General features: G+C 40.2%; 1 protein-coding gene across 2 annotated transcripts; it reads left to right on the forward strand.

The window, feature by feature from the left end:
• The first annotated feature begins 428 nt into the window (after positions 1-428).
• slc5a3b (solute carrier family 5 member 3b) lies at positions 429-9,246 on the forward strand. Of its 2 annotated transcripts, XM_050048957.1 has the most exons (3): positions 429-679; positions 3,154-3,210; positions 5,876-9,246. In XM_050048957.1, the coding sequence occupies exon 3, from the start codon at positions 6,136-6,138 to the stop codon at positions 8,263-8,265; it is 2,130 nt and encodes a 709-aa protein (XP_049904914.1). In that variant the 5' UTR covers positions 429-679; positions 3,154-3,210; positions 5,876-6,135; the 3' UTR covers positions 8,266-9,246. The 2 variants fall into 2 exon arrangements, with proteins under 2 accessions (XP_049904914.1, XP_049904915.1); XM_050048958.1 differs by lacking the exon at positions 3,154-3,210.
• The last annotated feature ends 10,812 nt before the right edge of the window (positions 9,247-20,058 follow it).

Below are 20,058 nucleotides of genomic sequence, written 5' to 3' on the forward strand. Positions count from 1 at the left end.
AGAAGATTGCTGAAATGATGTTGATATGTTTGATACTGTAAACTGTGGTGCAGATATACACATATCTACATGTCTTAATTTGCAGTAAAGTATTGCAATGTTTATAAAGGCTGTCATTTTTAAATTCGCATTAGTTTGGCACAATTTCTAAGTGTAATTTCATGGTTATTTAAGTGGGGAACTGTGTGGTACACTCTCTTCCGCAATTACAAGAAGCTGTTGGAGGGGGGTGTGTTCACTGACTGGAGGCTTCCCATTTTGAGTGACAATAAAACATACATTGTGTCCTTATTATTAAGTTTATATAAACATATAGAGTAGGTTAATACAAGAGTAATTAGCCAGAGTCATTTCCAGTTGTGGTTTTTGCCTCCGAACAGCTCACGGGTGTGTTACACGTGTGATGTGGGGCGTGGACTGGATTGAAGGGGTGCGTTATAAGGAGGACAGGCAGCATTGTCTGGCGGGCTGATGTATAGCGGAAAAGCACGGACGAGAAATCGGGCTGCTGACCTCAAAACAACACCCTGACGGAGGAGCACGGTTGTGGCTACGGGGACGCACCTATCCTGCGGGTGTTCTTCAGGAAGGAGTCACCTCTTCTAATCATTCACATCTACCTGCTGCCCTGAATGCCGCTTTAGCATCATTAGCTGTAATGCTAACACTAGCCTACAAGGTATTTCTTTAGTGTTTATGTGTGTTTAAACAATGAAGCCATTGAGTCTTTGTGTGTGTGGACTACCTGTGCACTTCAGTGGCTTTGCCTTCAATGAAAGTACATGGTTTTATGTCAGTGTTAGGCTCGTGCAGCTGTTTTTTCGGTTATGACAGTTGATGTCCCATTGATTATCTGTGTCAAATGTCTTAGCTGACAGTTACTGTTGACGTCAGCCAGGAAGAAATACTTCAAATACTTTAGTAACGTTATACCTTTTGCCAGACTTTCCTGCTGTGGTGCATGTTTTAATATGAATCCTCCAGTGCATGTTAGAGAGATAATAATGAGTACAAGCTCCTTGAAGATGCGTAGCGCTTTGCAGCCGGAGTGACTGTTCTAGAAATTTCCACACGCCTCATAGGTGCATCTGTGCACCACATCCTGACCGTGGACCGGTGACACCTCTGCTTTGTATTCACAGAGGTGGTCCCAGGCTGTCAGCCACACTTGGCCATTAATTAAAGCTGCATTGTTCAGTGCACCATTCATTTATTATGCCCCCAGCCTGGGTTTAATATTGTGTTCATTATTGTTATTGGAAGCAAAGAGGGGTAAGCATTCAGTGTCTCCATTTGAGCCATGTGGATCTGTGCAAGAGTAGGATTCATTTGAAATTTATTCCAGCTGTGCAAACACCATCATTAGTTTGGCTTTAATTGTTTGGGGAAGTTTGTATTTACTTGTGTGGGCAGTGGTTTCTAGATTGTTCCAGATTACAACTCCGAAGCTGATAAGACGTTAGACCTGTGTAATCAGATTTCTTAACTAGGTTTCTAGTAGTTTCTGTCACTTGAGGCGTTATTACTGTGTTAATTCAGGTTAATTAGTCAACTTCATCTGTTTGTGGTTTCATGCTGGAGAAGGTTTGCTAGACTTAAATGAGCTTTAAAGGGGAACACCACTTAAATTAAGAATTCCAATATGTTATTTACACGGCTGAGAAAAGTCTAATCAATAATTGTAAACATGAGCAACTCTCTCTCAAAGCCAGAAACCAGAAAAGTAAGTCTCAAACTTATGATGTCGTCAAGTATAGTCTGGAGCTGCTCCATAGACAGGGAATGGAAACCTGAATTTGTGGACCCGCACTGTTCTTTAAATCCAAATGAACTTTATTCTGTGTAGTGTTCTCAGTTTTTAAAACAGAAAATACTCAGAACATTTCCCTAGGTGCTCTCTGTGTCATCTTTTCCAGTTTATGTATGTCATTTATACCCTATGACATCACAAATTTGAGATTTAGCACTTCAGCTTTTAGATGTGGGAGAGAGATGTTCATTTTAATTAAAATTTTTGGACTGTCTTAGACCACAGAAATACGATGTATGGGTTTTGAAAATGGGCATAGTTCTCCTTTAGTGTTTAGAAGTGCTGTCACTGTTTAATTCACATCAGTTTGATCCAATTTGTAGGTGTCATTTATTAGTTAGTATCACACAGCCAGACCTATCCTCACACCTTGTTTGTGCCAGCACTGGCGAAAGGTTGAATCCATCATAGCTGCACACTACGGAAAAAAACACTCTGGGTTGTCTGTATTTCTTAAAACCATGGGTGGCGTTCATGGTGCCCATGATGCACTGATGATGAACATGCTATCTATTACCAGTTTGTAAAATTTTTGAGAGCGATGAGCAGAGTTTGAAGGTCAGCAGGTTTGCTCAAGGGACTGAGGGGTGGGTGGAGATAGAGGTGGGAATCAATTTGCATATTCATACATCCATTCATACTAAATGACGCAAAGGTATAGGGTAACATCGAAGCCATTTCAAGGTATGAAGCCGTGGTGGAATTTAGCACCAGACACCACCCAAATGCTGGTAAAATATGCATGTGGCTGCCAGTTTGTTTCCCGCACCAGCGAAAAATAGATGTAATCTGTTGAGTGACTGGTACATTTTGGAATTCACCAGCCAAAGTGGCAGGTGAACAAAAAAAAAAGGAAATTTCCAAGCCTGTGAGAGGATTTATTTTGTTATGATAAAGATGAGAGAGATGAGCGTTTAAGGCTTTGGTCAGTGCCTGGAGCGGAATTTTAAAATACACATTGCATTGGACTCAACTGGAAACAGGATTTAGTTGAATAACTTCTGTGGAATACATGCATGTCACAGCCCATTTGACTCGGCATCTCTCTTTGCTTTTGAATGTTTAGCAGAACTCAGGTTTCATCACTAGTGATAGAACGTAGTTGTTGGCTTTGCTTGAGTCAGTAAGTTGTTGCAGAGAGGGGAAGTATATAAAAATTGCACTTGCTATTTTTGTTTAACCCAATTATAGGTATCAGCCTGGGCTAAAGTTAGTGGCACTGGCAGCACCATACATTTTGATATGAATGAAATAGAATGGCAGTGATGATGTTTGAATCCATCATTATATAACTTTGCAAATTAAAGTATATAAATCTGTTTAATGGCATTACTGTATTTCAGAGCCAGAGTCTCCTGGACATGAACACATGGAGTGCAACCCTTGATGATGATGAGATGGTAAAAATGAAAACAAAGACTTCTTTTATTGAGAGGGATGGTTATGCATAAAGCCTGGTTGTGGACACAAACGTGTGGGGTTATTTTCTACCATGCATGGAAGGCTGAAAGCTCAAGAGAGGCCAGACAAATCCAAAATTGTACGAGTATGTGTTTGCCAGGTTGACACAAAACAGATGTGCTCAAGCATCATCATGCATATTACTTTTTGCTGACATGTGGATTCAATTTGAAACACCTCACTGTCATTACATTTATGAATCTGTTGAATTAGGATATGCAGATCAACAAAATTTAAGTCTGTGATTTCACTTCTAAGCTGAGGAAGCTACTGCTAGGCTTGGGTTTAGGTTGTTTTTTCCACTTCTAGGCTAGGGTTGAGGGTGCTTTTTAAATTCTAGGCTAGGGTTTAGGATTTTTTTCAGTTCTAAGCTGAGGTTTAGGTTGTTTTTTATACTTCCAGGCTAGGGTTTAGGTTGTTTTTTCCAGTTCTAGGCTAGGGTTTAGATTGTTTTTTTCCAATTCTAAGCTGGAGTTTAGTTTTTTTTCCACTTCTAGGCTAGGATTTAGGTTGTTTTTTCCAGTTCTAGGCTAGGGTTTAGATTGTTTTTTTTCCAATTCTAAGCTGGAGTTTAGTTTTTTTTCCACTTCTAGGCTAGGGTTGAGGGTGTTTTTAAAGTTCTAGGCTAGGGTTGAAGGTGTTTTTCAAGTTCTAGGTTAGGGTTTAGGTAGTTTTTTCAGTTCTAAACTGGCGTTTAGGTTGTTTTTTTACTACTTCTAGGCTAGAGTTTAGGTTGTTTTTTTACTACTTCTAGGCTAGAGTTTAGGTTGTTTTTTTCCCCACAGTTCTAGGCTTGGGTTTACGTTGGTTTTTCAATTCTAAGCTGGGGTTTAGGGTTTTTTCCCACTTCTAGACTAGGGTTGAGGGTGTTTTTTTTAAGTTCTAGGCTAGGATTGAGGGTGTTTTTTAAGTTCTAGGCTAGGGTTGAGGTAGTTTTTTCAATTCTAAGCTGGGCTTTAGGTTGTGTTTTCCACTTCTAAGCTGGGGTTTAGGTTGGTTTTTTTTCTACTTCTAGTTTAGGGTTGAGGGTGTTTTTTAAGTTCTAGGCTAGGGTTTAGGATTTTTTTTCCACTTCTAAGCTCAGGTTTAGGTTCTTGTTTCAGTTCTAGGATAAGGGTTGAGGGTGTTTTTTAAGTTCTAGGCTAGGGTTTAGGGTTTTTTTTCCACTTCTAAGCTCGGGTTTAGGTTCTTGTTTCAGTTCTAGGATAAGGGTTTAGGTTGTTTTTTCAATTCTAGGCTAGGGTTTAGTTTTTTTTCAGTTCTAGACTAGGATTTAGTTTTTTCAGTTCTAGGCTTGGGTTTAGTTTTTTCAGTTCTAGGCTTGGGTTTAGGTAGTTTTTTCAGTTCTAAGCTGGCGTTTAGGTTGTTTTTTTTTTCTACCTCTAGGCTAGGGTTTAGGGTTTTTTTTTTTTTTTACAGTTCTAGGCTAGGGTTTACGTTGGTTTTTCAATTATAAGCTGGGGTTTAGGTTTTTTCCCCACTTCTGGGCTAGGATTGAGGGTGTTTTTTTAACTTCTAGGCTAGGGTTGAGGGTGTTTTTTTTAAGTTCTAGGTTAGGGTTGAGGTAGTTTTTTCAATTCTAAGCTGGGCTTTAGGTTGTGTTTTCCACTTCTAAGATGGGGTTTAGGTTGTTTTTTTTCTACTTCTAGCTTAGGGTTGAGGGTGTTTTTTAAGTTCTAGGCTAGGGTTTAGGATTTTTTCCACTTCTAGGCTCGGGTTTAGGTTCTTGTTTCAGTTCTAGGCTAGGGTTTAGATTGTTTTTCCAGTTCTAGGCAAGGGTTTAGTTTTTTCAGTTCTAGGCTTGGGTTTAGGATTTTTTCAGTTCTAGGCTAGGGTTTAGGTTGTTTTTTCAATTCTAGGCAAGGGTTTAGGTTGTTTTTTCCAGTTCTAGGCTTGGGTTTAGGATTTTTTCAGTTCTAGGCTAGGGTTTAGGTTGTTTTTTCCACTTCTAGGCTAGGGTTTAGGTTTGGATTTGGTGACAACAGTGTTACAGATGTAGGTGTGTGTGCATAGATTAAGATGTGGTATACTTAAATTAGAGGATGACATTTTGAATCTGTTCTATTTTTTGTTTTTAGGCGATGTCCCGTTGCGTCCCTCTTACTCCACAATTTTAGCTGCCTTTTCCAAAAATGCTACAGACCTCCTACGTGTAGGCATGTTTGTTACCTTAAAGAAATGCAAGATTTTGAAGATGATATTAGTCAGGCCACATATTAGGTAGTGTAGGAACTTTATAGTCTTTGGCTACGTGTTTTTGTCCCGTCTTGACTCTTGATTTCTTACATAATGTTATTAAGCTTCCTTTGAAGTTCTTACAGGCTTGAGATCTTTGTGTTAAAAAGATTAAGGAGGGAAGTAATAGGCCAGCTAAATCCAAGGAGAGGTGCTGGAACAAAAATGCACACTTCATGTGCTTTATAGGGCACTATGCCAGTTTTTACCATTTCTTTCATTTCTTTTATGTAAACTAAACAGTTTGTTTTTCTGTCCTGATTTCAGAGAGGCTGTTGTAAACTTTCAGGCGTGTGTGTTGGGTGTTTTTCCCTCTTAAATCAAGGCTCTAATGAGATGTTTTTCTTTGCTTTCTCTGCTGTCTTGCAGGAATGTTAACTCTAGGCTTTTCTAGACCAGAGGCCTACAACATCCTCCTTTAAATCTAGAACGACCTCAGTGCCGGTGGATAAACCACTCCGAAGCACACCTAGTGAATTTGACCTGACGGTGGATACTACAGCTTCCATCCAGACAGCAAACCAAAGCAGAGCTTTTCCATTGTTCCCTTTTTGATAAGTAACTATTCGTAAGGATTTGTATAGCTGTGAGTTTTATTTCCAGGAGATTTTTTCGAGTTATCTGTGAAAATGGGTCCTGGAATGGAAGCAGCGGACATAGCGGTGGTAGCACTGTATTTTGTCCTGGTGCTAGCCATTGGGTTTTTTGCCATGTGGAAAGCCAATCGCAGCACTGTGAGAGGCTACTTCCTGGCTGGCCGCTCCATGACGTGGATTGTGATAGGCGCATCACTCTTCGTCAGCAACATTGGCAGTGAACATTTCATAGGCCTTGCAGGGTCAGGAGCAGCGAGTGGTTTCGCTGTTGGAGCTTGGGAATTTAATGCACTTCTACTTCTGCAGCTGCTTGGCTGGGTGTTTATTCCCGTGTATATACACTCGGGAGTGTACACGATGCCGGAGTACCTGTCGAAACGCTATGGTGGTAACAGGCTAAAGGTTTACTTTGCTCTCTTGTCTGTATTACTTTACATTTTTACCAAGCTGTCTGTGGACTTGTATGCTGGAGCTCTCTTCATTCAGGAGTCCCTGGGGTGGAACCTTTATGTGTCTATCGTCCTGCTCATCAGTATGACTGCACTGCTCACTGTCACTGGTGGATTGGTGGCAGTACTGTACACGGATGCACTTCAGGCGGTGTTGATGATTGGTGGAGCCCTAACCTTAACCATCCTCAGCCTAATCAAAGTTGGTGGGCTAGAGGGTGTCAGAGCTAAGTACATGCAGGCAGTTCCCAATGTTACTGCTATAATGGCCACTGGAAACTTCACCTACTCCAATTCCTGCCGCATTGAGCCTAAACCAAACTCGCTACGCATCCTTCGAGGTCCCCTGGACGAAGACATCCCATGGCCAGGCTTCATTCTTGGCCAGACCCCTGCATCTATCTGGTACTGGTGTGCAGACCAGGTTATTGTTCAGAGAGTACTAGCAGCAAAGAACATCGCTCATGCAAAGGGCTCTACACTCATGGCTGGATTTCTCAAGATCCTGCCCATGTTTGTAATAGTCATTCCAGGAATGATTTCCCGTATCATGTTTGCGGATGAGATCGCCTGCATTGGGCCAGAACACTGCATGGCTGTGTGCGGTTCTCAGGCTGGCTGCTCAAACATTGCCTATCCTCGTTTGGTCATGGCAGTGATGCCCGTGGGTCTCAGAGGTCTGATGATGGCAGTCATGATCGCTGCCCTGATGAGTGATCTAGACTCCATCTTCAACAGTGCCAGCACCATCTTCACACTGGACATCTACAAAAATGTTCGAAGGAAGGCATCTCAGCGTGAGCTGCTGACTGTGGGCCGCATGTTTGTTGTGCTCATGGTGGTCATCAGCATTGCCTGGGTCCCTGTTATTATTGAAATGCAAGGTGGACAGACATACCTCTACATCCAAGAAGTTGCGGGTTACCTCACTCCACCAATTGCTGCCCTCTTCCTGTTGGGTGTGTTCTGGAAACGGTGTAATGAGACAGGCGCATTTTGTGGCGGCATGACAGGTTTTACACTCGGTACCCTACGACTGATCCTAGCTTTTATCTACCGCCAGCCTCGCTGTGACCAGCCAGATGATAGACCTTCCTTCATCGTTAATGTTCACTACATGTATTTTGCCGCTGGGCTGTTCTGGATTTCAGGGTTGGTGGCAGTGGTGGTCAGTCTCTGCACCTCTCCACCAGATGATGAGCAGGTTCGCACCACCACATTCTGGGGGCTCCGCAACATTGAAAAGGTTCCTACAAAGGACCCAAAGGAAACGTACAGGCTGACTGAAGAGAGCTGTTGTAATGGCGATGGAAGTCTCCATAAAGAATTGCCCCGAGACGTCAGAATGGAGAGGTGTTTGGATGGGGCAGATGTTAAACTCCTGGTCCCATCCACTGACCATGACCCAGCAACTCCTAGTACGGAAGCATCCCCTGCCACCACCCCTGCAGAACGATTTAGTAATGGAAGGATGGAGATGGTCAAAGAGGAAAGCTGCCATGTTAATGGGGAGAGTAGCAGGTGTATGCGTTTACTGAACTGGTTTTGCGCATATAAGGACGGCTCACAGAGTGCTCAGCAAAAAGTAGTGCAGGAGGACGAAATCATTGCACAGATGCTGTACGAGCCACCTAAAGTTAAAATACTCCTCAACACGGGTCTGCTGTTCGTCTGCTCTGTGGGCATCTTAATGTTTGTTTATTTCTCATTGTAGTTGAACTCTGCACTGAACTAACAGGGACTGATGTGGGGGCTTTTATTAAGGTGGAGGTAATGTGCGTGTGTGTGTGTGTGCGTGAAGGGGGAGGGGGGCTGTTACAAAGAAACAATTGAATTTTCAACGATTTGAGAAGCTCTGTCTGTAATATTTACAGTTGTCTTTTGTAGCTCTCTAACATGAGTCAAATCTTATTCTAATCATTTTTTTAAATGATTGAAGCTTCTCCACATGAAAACAGTTGTACTCCTTAATGACTATGAAGCTTATTTGGCACTTGCGTGTTCATTTTGTACAGCGCCTGTTGTTAATCCTGCATTCAGTATATTTACTGGGGTGGTAGAGTTGTTGTACTCTTAGTGAATTTAATATTTGCCTTATTTGACATATGCACTTGTCTTTGTTTGTTTTGTGAAAAATAATTGTATTCTGTGATTTAAGCTTCCCCCCCATTTTTGTTGACAGTGACTGTAGGCGTAGTTGCTGGTGCAGCATACATATTTTTGTAATAAGTCAAACACTATTTTCAGTTATGGTCCATGACAGTTTTGTACAAGTTTCTGCCGCTGAACACTTTATTATTACTTCATTATTTTACCAGAACTTTGAGTATGTGATTATTATTTAAGTTTTACTGTGCCCTTGACTGTCATTTTAAGGTTATTAGCAAATTACCTAATACATGTCCATTTTATTTTGCTGGAGAGAACAGGTAGAGGTGATATCTAACTCTAGTTAATAAGGGGACCATTGTGAAATTTGTTAAACAACATCTAACATCAAGTGCTAAGAGGCATTGCTTCTCTGCTGCTGTTACATATCACCATTATGTTTATGGCGATTATCAAAATCACGGTTTTGATTCAGCCCACTGGAGGTATTGTGTAAATATCTGGCATTTAGAATATGTATGTTTTTTGCAGCACAGGAAATAAGAAGAAGAAGCACAACATTAGAAGCTAACTTTTTTTTCTATTTATATTTTTTTTTTCATCTGAAGAGAAGAAATAGCCAAATGTAATATAGTATGGTACGTGTTTATTTTGATTGGCTGTTCAATTTGTTGTCACTGATGACTAAATCCCATACACAACAGGAGCTGTACTGCTATTTTTGAAAATGTTTTTATATATATATATATGTATATATATATATATATATATATACTTTTTATGCACTACTGTTGTATCATAACAATAAGCCACAAATACCAATGCTCATGATTCTGTATCAATTTATGTTTTATGCATATCTCATTTTATGTTTCACATTGTTGAAAAGTCGAGTCTGTTGCATTATGTTAACCTACAATATAATTCAGGGCTCATTGGATCACCTACAATATACATGTCTTCTATCGCAGGCTATCTCTTGTGTATCTACTGTGTGTCAATGTACCTTTAGGGCACTGCGGTGCATTTAATCTTGTTTGAAGTGCATCTTTTATAAACCTCTTACCAAATGTGTCTTAGTGTGCAATGCTAAAGTGAAAAAAATAAAAATAAAAAATAAAAACAAAGAATTCAGTTTTACGTCCTGAAAATGTCGTGCAGTGAATACCACGTTTGTTTAAAGCCATGTGATAAAACAGCTTTTGTTATGTAGTACATTTTCAGGGTACACATTCACGTTTCAAAATTGCTGGCCTTCTGGACTGATCATTATCTCAACACCCCGACCTCCAGACTACAAAAAATTAAATTAAAAAAAAATTGTCTTTTATGTGTTTTTCGGAATTTTTACAACAGTGTTGAATGACCTCAGTCCACAACGCCAGTGTCATAATGTGACAGGCCAGTCCTTATTAATGTCAGGCATAAATGATGCATAACATATGGAGGATTGACAATGGATGATTGCTGTATGGGAAAGAGCTTTAAATATCTTTCTTTCTTTCAGAGAGAATATACATTGTTATTTTTATGGATTTTATTTTTAGAGACTGGAAATAAAATTTCTGTGGAGACAAAATGACAAATGTGTTCTCATTATTTATCATGTGACAGAGGAGATAAGGGAGGAGCATTTCTTAATTTTTAATTTTAATCTTTTATTTAAACAGGTAGTCTCGTTGTTTTTCAGGGGACCAGTGTACAAAAATAGCATCCAGTTTAAATGTGGATGCCCATTATACATATTTAACCTTAAGAAAAGCAGTTGTAAGTGTGACTGAAAGCACAGCTTCATTCCATTTGCATTCAGTTCAGTGTGAACAAGAGATACAGCTAAAGTTAATATGCCCTGAGACATGACATCATAAGCAATGCATTCAAATACAACCAGAAAGCAGAGGTAACAACAGTTTTGCAGTGGAGCCTTACAAAGAAATAACCAATTTACAGTGTTTCTCCCATAAAGTCAGTTTTGCTAAACATTAACGAAACAAAGCGGCCTTTTAAAGTTTTTTTCTTGTAAAGTCACGTAACTTGTTGACTTGTGGTGGACTAAAGAGAATTACAACCCCAGAAACATTCCTTTTTGATCACATGGTCATCAGCTGGCTCCAAAGACATCTCAACATCTGTTCTAATGAGAGAGCAAAATGATTAGTCGTGGACCCAACTTCGCAATTAATCACATGTGGTTATGTCGGTTATTACAACTCCTGAATGACTGCATTATGTGTCAGTGATATTCTGTAGCTTTTTCCTGCATGTGATTAGATGTCTTAAAACCTCTAAAGAGGTATGAAGGAATTCATACCAGGCTTGGGTTGCAACAAACCCACCCTCCCATGCAGTGTTTACAATATATGTTTTGGGGGCTTGTTGTAGACCAAGGGTTACATAAACCCCAGCACGGCCTTATTAATCTGCTCAGAGCCAAAAGAGCATTGGGTGATTTCAGGCTTCTTGCAGCCAATCAAAAAGCCAGGATCAGTGGCTTACAAATCTCCACTTCTTACCAGTTTAGGCCCATACATTCCTCTATCCTCAGTTTTCTCACATCTCTGTAACTTTACACGATTGAATAAAAGTGGAGTTAATCTGTGAACCTGTACTTAAGATTTTATTGTATTTTTTTAGGAAGCAGAGATACGAGCAATATAATGATTCATATGGTTAGATAATGTGTTTACAAATACATTTTTAAGAACGACACAGCCAACACTGTTGTGGCATTTGCAGACCATGAAATGTCATGTCACTGATGTGCTATGACTCCTCATCACAGCGAGTTAAAATGTAGCACGCACACTCTAAAGGAGAGTGTGTGTGGGTAGCAGTTGGGACCAAATTGAGCAAATGACCTTGGCCTACTTTTCCTGACAGGTTTTTAGCAGGTGCCTTGACTGAGGCAGGTGAATAAATAACTTTATCATTAATTCGCTAAATGGAAAGCTTGTAGTGTCACCTGAAAACCCCACCTTCAGCTCCTCACTTAATCTTAGGAAGAGCACATTCGTTAGGAAGATATGATTGTGCATTTTTTACTCTGAGTTAATGACTGACTTTTTTTTAAACAAGATGGACTTAATTCACCTCTGCTTAAGGATGCATGCCTTCAAGCATGTGTCAAGTCACTGATTAAGTGGATCACTGTAATGTTTCTGAGCTGATCCATGTCTTCTCTGTCCCTGAAAAGTTACTGATCCTATGGCATCAGTGCACCTATTTTCAGTAGTGGAAAGTATGTGTACATGTTTTAATTTAGCAAGGTTACATGCCAACATTTGCTAATTAGCAAATAGCACCAAATTCTAGTTTTGACTTGATGATGGGACTGGAGCAGGGGTCAGCAAACTTTACTAGACCTATTGTTTGCCAAAATAAGTGAAAAAGAGAAAAAAAAATCTGTCTGGAGCCACAAAATATATTTGAGTCTTATAATGAAGGTAGGACAGCTTATTAAAGCGGGATTTATACTTGTGTGTCAGCTCTCTGCAAACCCTACATCATTGTGAGCATTAGGGGTGTGCAGTGGTCAGTCAGTGTCACTCTGCAGTTACACTTCCAAAAAACTAGTCGGCTGCAGGGTTTCTGTGACGTGTTATAAAGTTTAGCTGATTCAAAACACACATTAAACATGGCTTAATAGAGACAATTTCAAACACAATTGGCTTCACTATAACTCGCAGCATTCACAGACAAACACTAGTCTTTTGCTGGACTCACTTTCCCCACAAATACAATATGTTAATGTTTTTAGCACAAGCCTATGGCATTTTACATTGTATAAATTAGCCTAGCGGCTAGTGGACTTTTTCCTCTACTCATATGAAGCCACAGACAACAGTGACATTTAACAAAGGGAACGCTAAGTTGTGCAGGTGGATAGGTCTCAGGTAATAGAACTCATCTAACAGATACTGTACTCTACTTGTGCACAATAAACTGTGTTTGTGTTTCCCCTCTGATTGTATCAAAGCTGCAGGCTCAGCTCTCTGTCATTGGTGTTTACACCACCGCTGTAAGACACAACACACACTTTGGGTTTGACAGCGCTGTAATTCAAACTAGTTTGAATTTTCTTTGTCACTCATCATTCCACGTCTTTTACATGCTTTGCGTACTCCTCCACTAACCCCCACCCGACTCATACCCTCCCTCTATACTGGAGGAAAGTAATGATATTGTCCTTGTGGAAAAGTACTGGCATCCAGGCCATGCTTTGTTCATTGTCTATTTTGGACCATGAAAACAGGAACAATAGCCTGAAACAAATGCTCCAAATAGCTGCACAGCATCAGAATGATGATATTATTAGATGGGGTTAATAAGGCTGTTTGCATTAAAATCTGTCAATAGCTATTGTGTAACATACATAAGAAATATTTTTAAATTGTTGTAATTTCATATGAATGTAATTATTTATTGTATAGTTATTTTTCATACAGGCTTGCAAATTTGATGTAAATATTAAGACCTGCCAAAAAAACGCATAAGTCACATACTTACAGATATAGAGGTACATTTCTTAGAATACACACCATCTCTAGCATAATACCATATCAGTATTAGATGGACTCTGAAGATGCCATTTGTTTGCCTGATAAAAACAAGCTAAAATAGAAAAAGGCAGGTGTAAAACACAAGAATAAAAGTTGCAGTGCAGTGTAAGAAATTAATAATTATTTGATATAATAAAAGGCAGCGGCAAACAGAATAGTCTTCAGTTTTGATATAAAGGAACTGAGTGTTACAGCAGACCTGCAGTTTTCTGGGAGTTTGTTTGAGATATATGGTGTATAAAAACTGAAAGCTGCTTCTCTATGTATCTGGGGACCTGAGTCCCAGATGACCTGAGAGGTCTGGATGGTTCATATGGTAGCAGAAGATTAGAAATGCATTTAGACTCTAAACCATTCAGAGCTTTATAAACCAATAGTAGTTGAGTCAGGAACATTTTAGTCAAAGAAAACTTTATTTACATTTACAGTATTATATTTTACAGTATGGCTCTGTTCTGGGGCCTCTCTTCCTTTCCTCGGGCCTACGCAGAAAGCCTCTTCCATGCGTCTACGTGGAACGCCTAAGGTGGAGAGAGTAAACCTCTTCATCTTTCCACATCGTCTGATCCTGATCCCGCTGAGACATAAGTCCTTTAATCTTTGAGATATTGTAAAGGTGATACTATAATTATGGTAACACATTTTGTTGTTTTGCATTATCTGAGCCAGTGGAAGTATGTAGATGTGAAATGGAAGAGGCCCCACAATGGAGCCTTGGGGAACTCCACGTGACATTGTTGTCAGCAAAGATGTTTGATTACCTATAGACACAAAGTAGTCCTTATACTCTAAGTATTGATTAAACCAGGTTAATACTGTGCCAGAAAGTCCCACCCAGTTTTCAGACTGAAATTCTGCCACTAGAAGATGACATTGAAAACCTCAACAAAAGCAGTCTCAGTGATGTGGTGTGGTCAAAAACCTGACTGGAAAATATCAAAACAGTTGTTTAGTGCCAAGAATTTGTTCTGCTGTTGAAAAACAGTGCATCAATTATTTTAATTAAAAAGAGGTGGTTTGATACTGGCCTGTTACTGTTCACTAGTGACATGTCCAAATTGTTCTTTCTTAAGAGTGGCTTGAACAACTTAAACATAACCTATTTAGTCTTTAATTACATCTTATTGATAGTGTGTTAATGTTGGCAGTGACTCGGCCTCCTCCCTAAATGAGGTCTTTTTATTATTACTGTTTTGGATCTTTCAGGGTTGTAATCTTTTGGCAGGGATGCAAAACAAAGTTTATTCATGCCCAGAACTGATCTCCACTGGCAGCGCTTCCTGACATGCTGTCCTGCTTCCAACATGGCATACTAATCAAATGGTACAGGATGTGGGATGTTTGGGGTCAAAGTCTGTGAATCGTGGTAGGATTGATGACTGTCTGACAATACATTAGACTGTAAACAAAGACCAAAGTCCTTACCTGTGGAGGTGAGGTAAAGGCTGTTCCCCTGCATCCAGGGGTGTGCACATTGCATCTTGTTAAGCAGCGGAGGATGTGGCAAGTGGGTTTATGAGACACATGCAAGAGTGCCTTTATAGCTCCATATGCCTTTCACAACAGTGAGGCAGTACCATTCATACAACAACTGGGTTTGATTGAGGCTAAGTGGCAGTAAGGCAGTTCAGAGGTGGAGAAAATGTGTGTCAGGCCTGCTTACCTCTCTGTCACAGAGCAATGCAAATTTCCCATCACTCCGACCAGGATTATCTGCTCAGTATCAGTACTCCATTACAGGGAGCCCTGGGTACAAATTAAACAGCAGGAACACTCAGCACAGTCAACACTTACATTTGAAAGCTTGTAGGCCTCAGCGGGTTTCCTTAAGTGGCACTTTAATACTACAGAAGCTGCTCTTGAACACAGCCTTTTTGGGTGAAATTAGGATCCTACATCTCAGAATCCTTTGCTGTTGACTGGATGTGACTCTTGCGCTTGTAGTGAAGCTCACCCAAGCAGTTCTGTCAGGTACTGGGGGCCAATATGATACACAGATTTGATCTGAACACTGCTGTAAACACAGTTACTTAATTCTCAAAGTCAAAATATATCCGTTTCACCAAGGTCTTCTTCCCATTGATGGAAGGCCCCGGGGCAGACCGAGAACACACTGGAGGGATTACATATCTCATCTGGCCTGAGCTGGAAAGTGTTGCTGAGGAGAGGGACGCCTGGGGTGCTTTGGATGGACACTGGAGAGGAGAGTTGGTTTATGAGACTGACTGAGTGGTGATGGATAAGTATAGAATAGAGATAGGATTAGACAAGCCGTTAACTTCTTATTACTCCTTTTCATACATAAAATGTTAATTTATGTTACTTATTGAAAGTCTGTTGTATGTTATTTGTTTTTTTTTGCACATACATGTTGTCTTATTTTATTTTTCAAATATCTAAAATAAAGTATATTAAGTTCAATTTAATTCAGTTTAATATATAGATATTATTGTTTCTGTTTTGTGTTTTGTTAGTATTTTGAATTATCTCCAGAATATTGCAATTAAAGGATGAAATCACGTTTTTTCTGACTCTTCTTTATCACAAGTTACTTTTTTCCTCTTTCTTTGCTATAGCAGGTTTGAAAGTAATGTTTTTGTTTTTCCTTCTGATTGGGATGACAACGGAAGCAGCCATGTAGGGAATGCGAAGTGACCTTTCAAATATACCACAAACACATAGTCAATGCATTCCTGTCATTCTCCATTCACAGCCCTGACTAAACTATGGCGGCATGCCTGGTATTCTTCCATTAATCCATGGAATAAGGCTTCAATGGCGAAAGGCAATATTTACCTCCCTTAGTAATAACAGCGGAAAGAATAGTGTCTAGGGCCGCAACATAATGAATGAGAATCAATGAAGCATCCACTGATCAGGCCTTCTCTCGTCTGGGACAAACTGACCAATGACAACAAGTTTGTTTATTAGTGACAAAGTAACAACACAGCTGATACTATCACACGTGAACTGCTGATAAAGACCAGTGACCTTAGTGTATGAGTAATGAAGCAAACTTTATCAACAGGTCTCATTCTTGCAGGTCATAATGTATAAAGAGAAAAACAATCCTGACCACATTTCACACGTGGCCCCTTAATAACATGTGACTGTAGGCACGTCAAAAGGGTATAATATTTCCATCCTTCTTGTTTTCTTGCCCGAGCATGACCTAAATTCTTCTTCTAACATTATCAGTTATCAATCATTAACAACTATTGGAAAACAACTAATAAATCCGTGGATCCATTTAGAATTTTACTGAAATAATAGTCAGCATGATAGCATTGGCAAGAGAGCAATAGTTTGTTGTTTATTTTCCCTATTCTCTATTAAAAAAATCATACTCATTTCATCCATGCCTCACCTGCAGTGGCTCTATGTCCCCCTAGGGTGCTTGTCCCACAGTTTGAGAACCACGGGAAGAAAGTAAAAATTCATTTTAAATGAATTATTCCAAATTACTTAAAGATCTTGGAGTCTCAAATGTAGCCTAATGTACACTCAATGGCCCCTTTATTAGGTACACCTTGCTAGTACCGGGTTGGACGTCCTTTTGCCTTTAGAACTGCCTTAATAATTTGTGGCATAGATTCAACAAGATGCTGGAAACACTCCTCAGAGATTTTGGTCCAGATTGACATGATAGCATCACACAGTTGCTGCACATTTGTCAGCTGCACATCCGTGATGTGAATCTCCCGTTCCACCACATCCCAAAGGTGCTCTATTGGATTGAGATCTGGTGACTGTGGAGGCCATTGGAGTACAGTGAACTCATTGTCATGTTCAAGAAACCAGTTTGAGATGATTTGAGCTTTGTGACATGGTGCGTTATCCTGCTGGAAGTATCCATCAGAAGATGGGTACACTGTGGTCATAAAGGGATGGACACGGTCAGCAACAATACTCAGGTAGGCTGTGGTGTTTAAACCATGCTCAGTTGGTACTAAGGGGCCCAAAGTGTGCCAAGAAAATCTCCCACACCATTACACCACCACCACCAGCCTGAACCGTTGATACAAGGCAGGATGGATCCATGCTTTCATATTGTTTACACCAAATTCTGACCCTACCACCTGAATGTCACAGCAGAAATCCAGACTCATCAGACCAGGCAACGTTTTTCCAATCTTCTATTGTCCAGTTTTGGTGAGCCTGTGTGAACTGTAGCCTCAGTTTCCTGTTGTTAGCTGACAGGAGTGGCGCCTGGTGTTGTCTTCTGCTGCTGTAGCCCATCTGCTTCAAGGTTGGAAGTGTTGTTGGTTCAGAGATGGTCTTCTGCAGACCTTGGTTGGTTTGGACTTCAGCAAGTCGTCTTGACCACGTCTACATGCCTAAATGCATTGAGTTGCTGCCATGGGATTGACTGAGGAGCAGTTGAACAGGCTCTTCAGACACCCCAGACTGTACTAAACATATCTGATTTAACGGGAAGACAATTATTATAATTTTAAATCAGTCATTATTATCAGTATGTATGTGTATGTATGCTGACCCCTAGCTCCAAGACAAATTTCTCTAAGGAGACCAATAAATGAACTGAACTGAACATCATATTCATTTTTACTTGTTTATATAATCGTGTCCTCAGTCCATGAATGAACAAGTACATTCACACACTAACATGTGAGGTAACAGAACATGATTCATATGAGCATGTTCCTGCTTATGTGTGCATAAAAAGTGGACACAGCATATCCGGTCAATATGTGTGAATCTGCATTTCAGCATTTATGTAACATTTGAGCCTATCAGGGTTATAGTTTATGGTTCACCGGCTCCAGTGGCACTGCCCTCTGCTCTGCATATGTCAGACTTGCCTTGGGGTTTCTGTTGCTGTTCTGGTTTATCTCTGACCCCTGATGTTTAATTCAGCCAGGCTTGTGATGATGTCTGATGGCCTTTGGCTATTTCAGTCATAGCTTTGCTGTCCTTAGCTTCTTTACACCCAGCAGCACCTGAACATCACAATATTTTTGATGTACTTGGAGTTAATTAATATTTGAATCTTAACCTTTCTGCATATTTTCCTTGATCACATGTTGGTATTGTACATGCTAATCCATTATATTTATAACAATCTCTGTAATTTCATTATCTGCAAACATAGTGATGGAGCCAGGTGAGACAATGTGACCTAAACAGGGTAGCACAAAGATATGCATTTAAAGGTATACCATGTAGGATTTCCCTAAAAAAGACCCTGGCTTTCTTCATATTTTACTAAGTTCAGTGCGCTCCTGGGCACAGTGCACAGGTGAGACTGGGACATAAACATATCCCCAGGTATCAGACTGAAAGCAGCGCACATCCAAGAGGGAGCCAAGAAAATACATTTCCATTCCAATACACCTCTGTCTTCCCCTGTTGGCTGGCTACAAAAGGTCATAAGGGTCATAAACATGGCCACCTCCAGGGCCACATTAAAAAATCAAAGAATATGTCAAATACACTTTTCCCAAAGATGGTTTCTATCACTTTAGGTAGTTCCTGTCACACTGATGTATGCCCAAGTGTTTGTTTTTCTGATAATTTTGGGGTAATTAGTTATTTGGTGCTATTAAAAGGAGGGTTGAAGTCATAATTAATAGCTATATGTGCTATTCAATTGCCCACGATCAGTGGTGCTGCTTGCGACTGGTTGGACAGCAGGAACTCAATACCATGGAGATCGCTACTGCACAGACTCTGGCTCCATATGTCGTCACCAGCACAAGATGGCAGCGGCCCTATCCGAGATATTTTGGCTTCATTTTTGTACAGTGGGAGGAAGTGGAGACGTGTCATCCATCTTTATATAGGCTACTTATTGCCTTATTGCATTAAATGTATATACAGTGGCATGCAAAAGATGGGGTACCCATGGACAAAATCTCTCATACTGTGAATAGATAAGTCAGTAGAAGATGAGCTGATCTCCAAAAGGCATGAAGATGAAACATGCTTTTCAACATTTTAAGCAAGATTAGTCTATTGTTTTTTGTTTTGTATGATTTTAGAGTGAAAAAAGGAAAGGAGCACCATGCAAAAGTTTGGGCCCCCCAAGACATTTGAGCTCTCAGACAACTTTTAACAGAGTTTCAGACTTTAAGTAATTTGTTAGGGCTCTAGCTTGTTCACAGTCATTGTTAAGAAAGGCCATTTGATGCAAATTTAAAAGCTTTATAAATACTCTGCTTCCTGAAACCTTGTCCCAACAATCAGCAGTCATGGGTTCCTCTAAACAGCTGCTTAGCACTCGGAAAACTAAAATAACTGATGGCCACAAAGCAGGAGGAGGCTGTAAAAAGATAGCAAAGTGTTTTCAGGTAGTTTTTCAGTTTATAATGTGATTGAGAAATGGCAGTTAACAGGAAGTGCAGAGGTCAGACTGAGGTCTGGAAGACCAAGAAAATTTTCCAAGAGAGCTGCTCCTAGGATTGCTAGAAAGGCAAATCAAAACACCTGTTTGACTGCAAAAGACCTGCAGGAAGATTTAGCAGACTCTGGAGTGGTGGTGCACTGTTCTACTGATGAAGTTAAAACATGACTTTCTGGACACAATGAGCATAAAAAGATAAAAAGAATACCTGTCCATCTGTTAAACATGGGTGTGGATCAATCATGCTTTGGGCTTGTGTTGCAGCCAGTGACACGAGGAACATTTCACAGGTAGAGGGAAGAATGGATTTTGTTAAATTCCAGCAAATTCTCAAAGCAAACATAACACCATCTGTAAAAACAAAGCTGAAGATGAAGAGAGGATGGCTTCTACAACAGGACAATGATCCTAAACACACCTCGAAATCCACAATGGACAACCTCAAGCGGCGCAAGCTGAAGGTTTTGCAGAGAGG

The sequence above is a fragment of the Epinephelus moara genome, chromosome 7 (assembly GCF_006386435.1).
Source record: "Epinephelus moara isolate mb chromosome 7, YSFRI_EMoa_1.0, whole genome shotgun sequence".
Taxonomy (NCBI): domain Eukaryota; kingdom Metazoa; phylum Chordata; class Actinopteri; order Perciformes; family Serranidae; genus Epinephelus; species Epinephelus moara.

What these genes read in the sequence shown, in the direction of transcription:
- slc5a3b (XM_050048957.1), top strand. Translation starts at nt 6,136, where the DNA reads ATGGGTCCTGGAATGGAAGCAGCGGACATAGCGGTGGTAGCACTGTAT.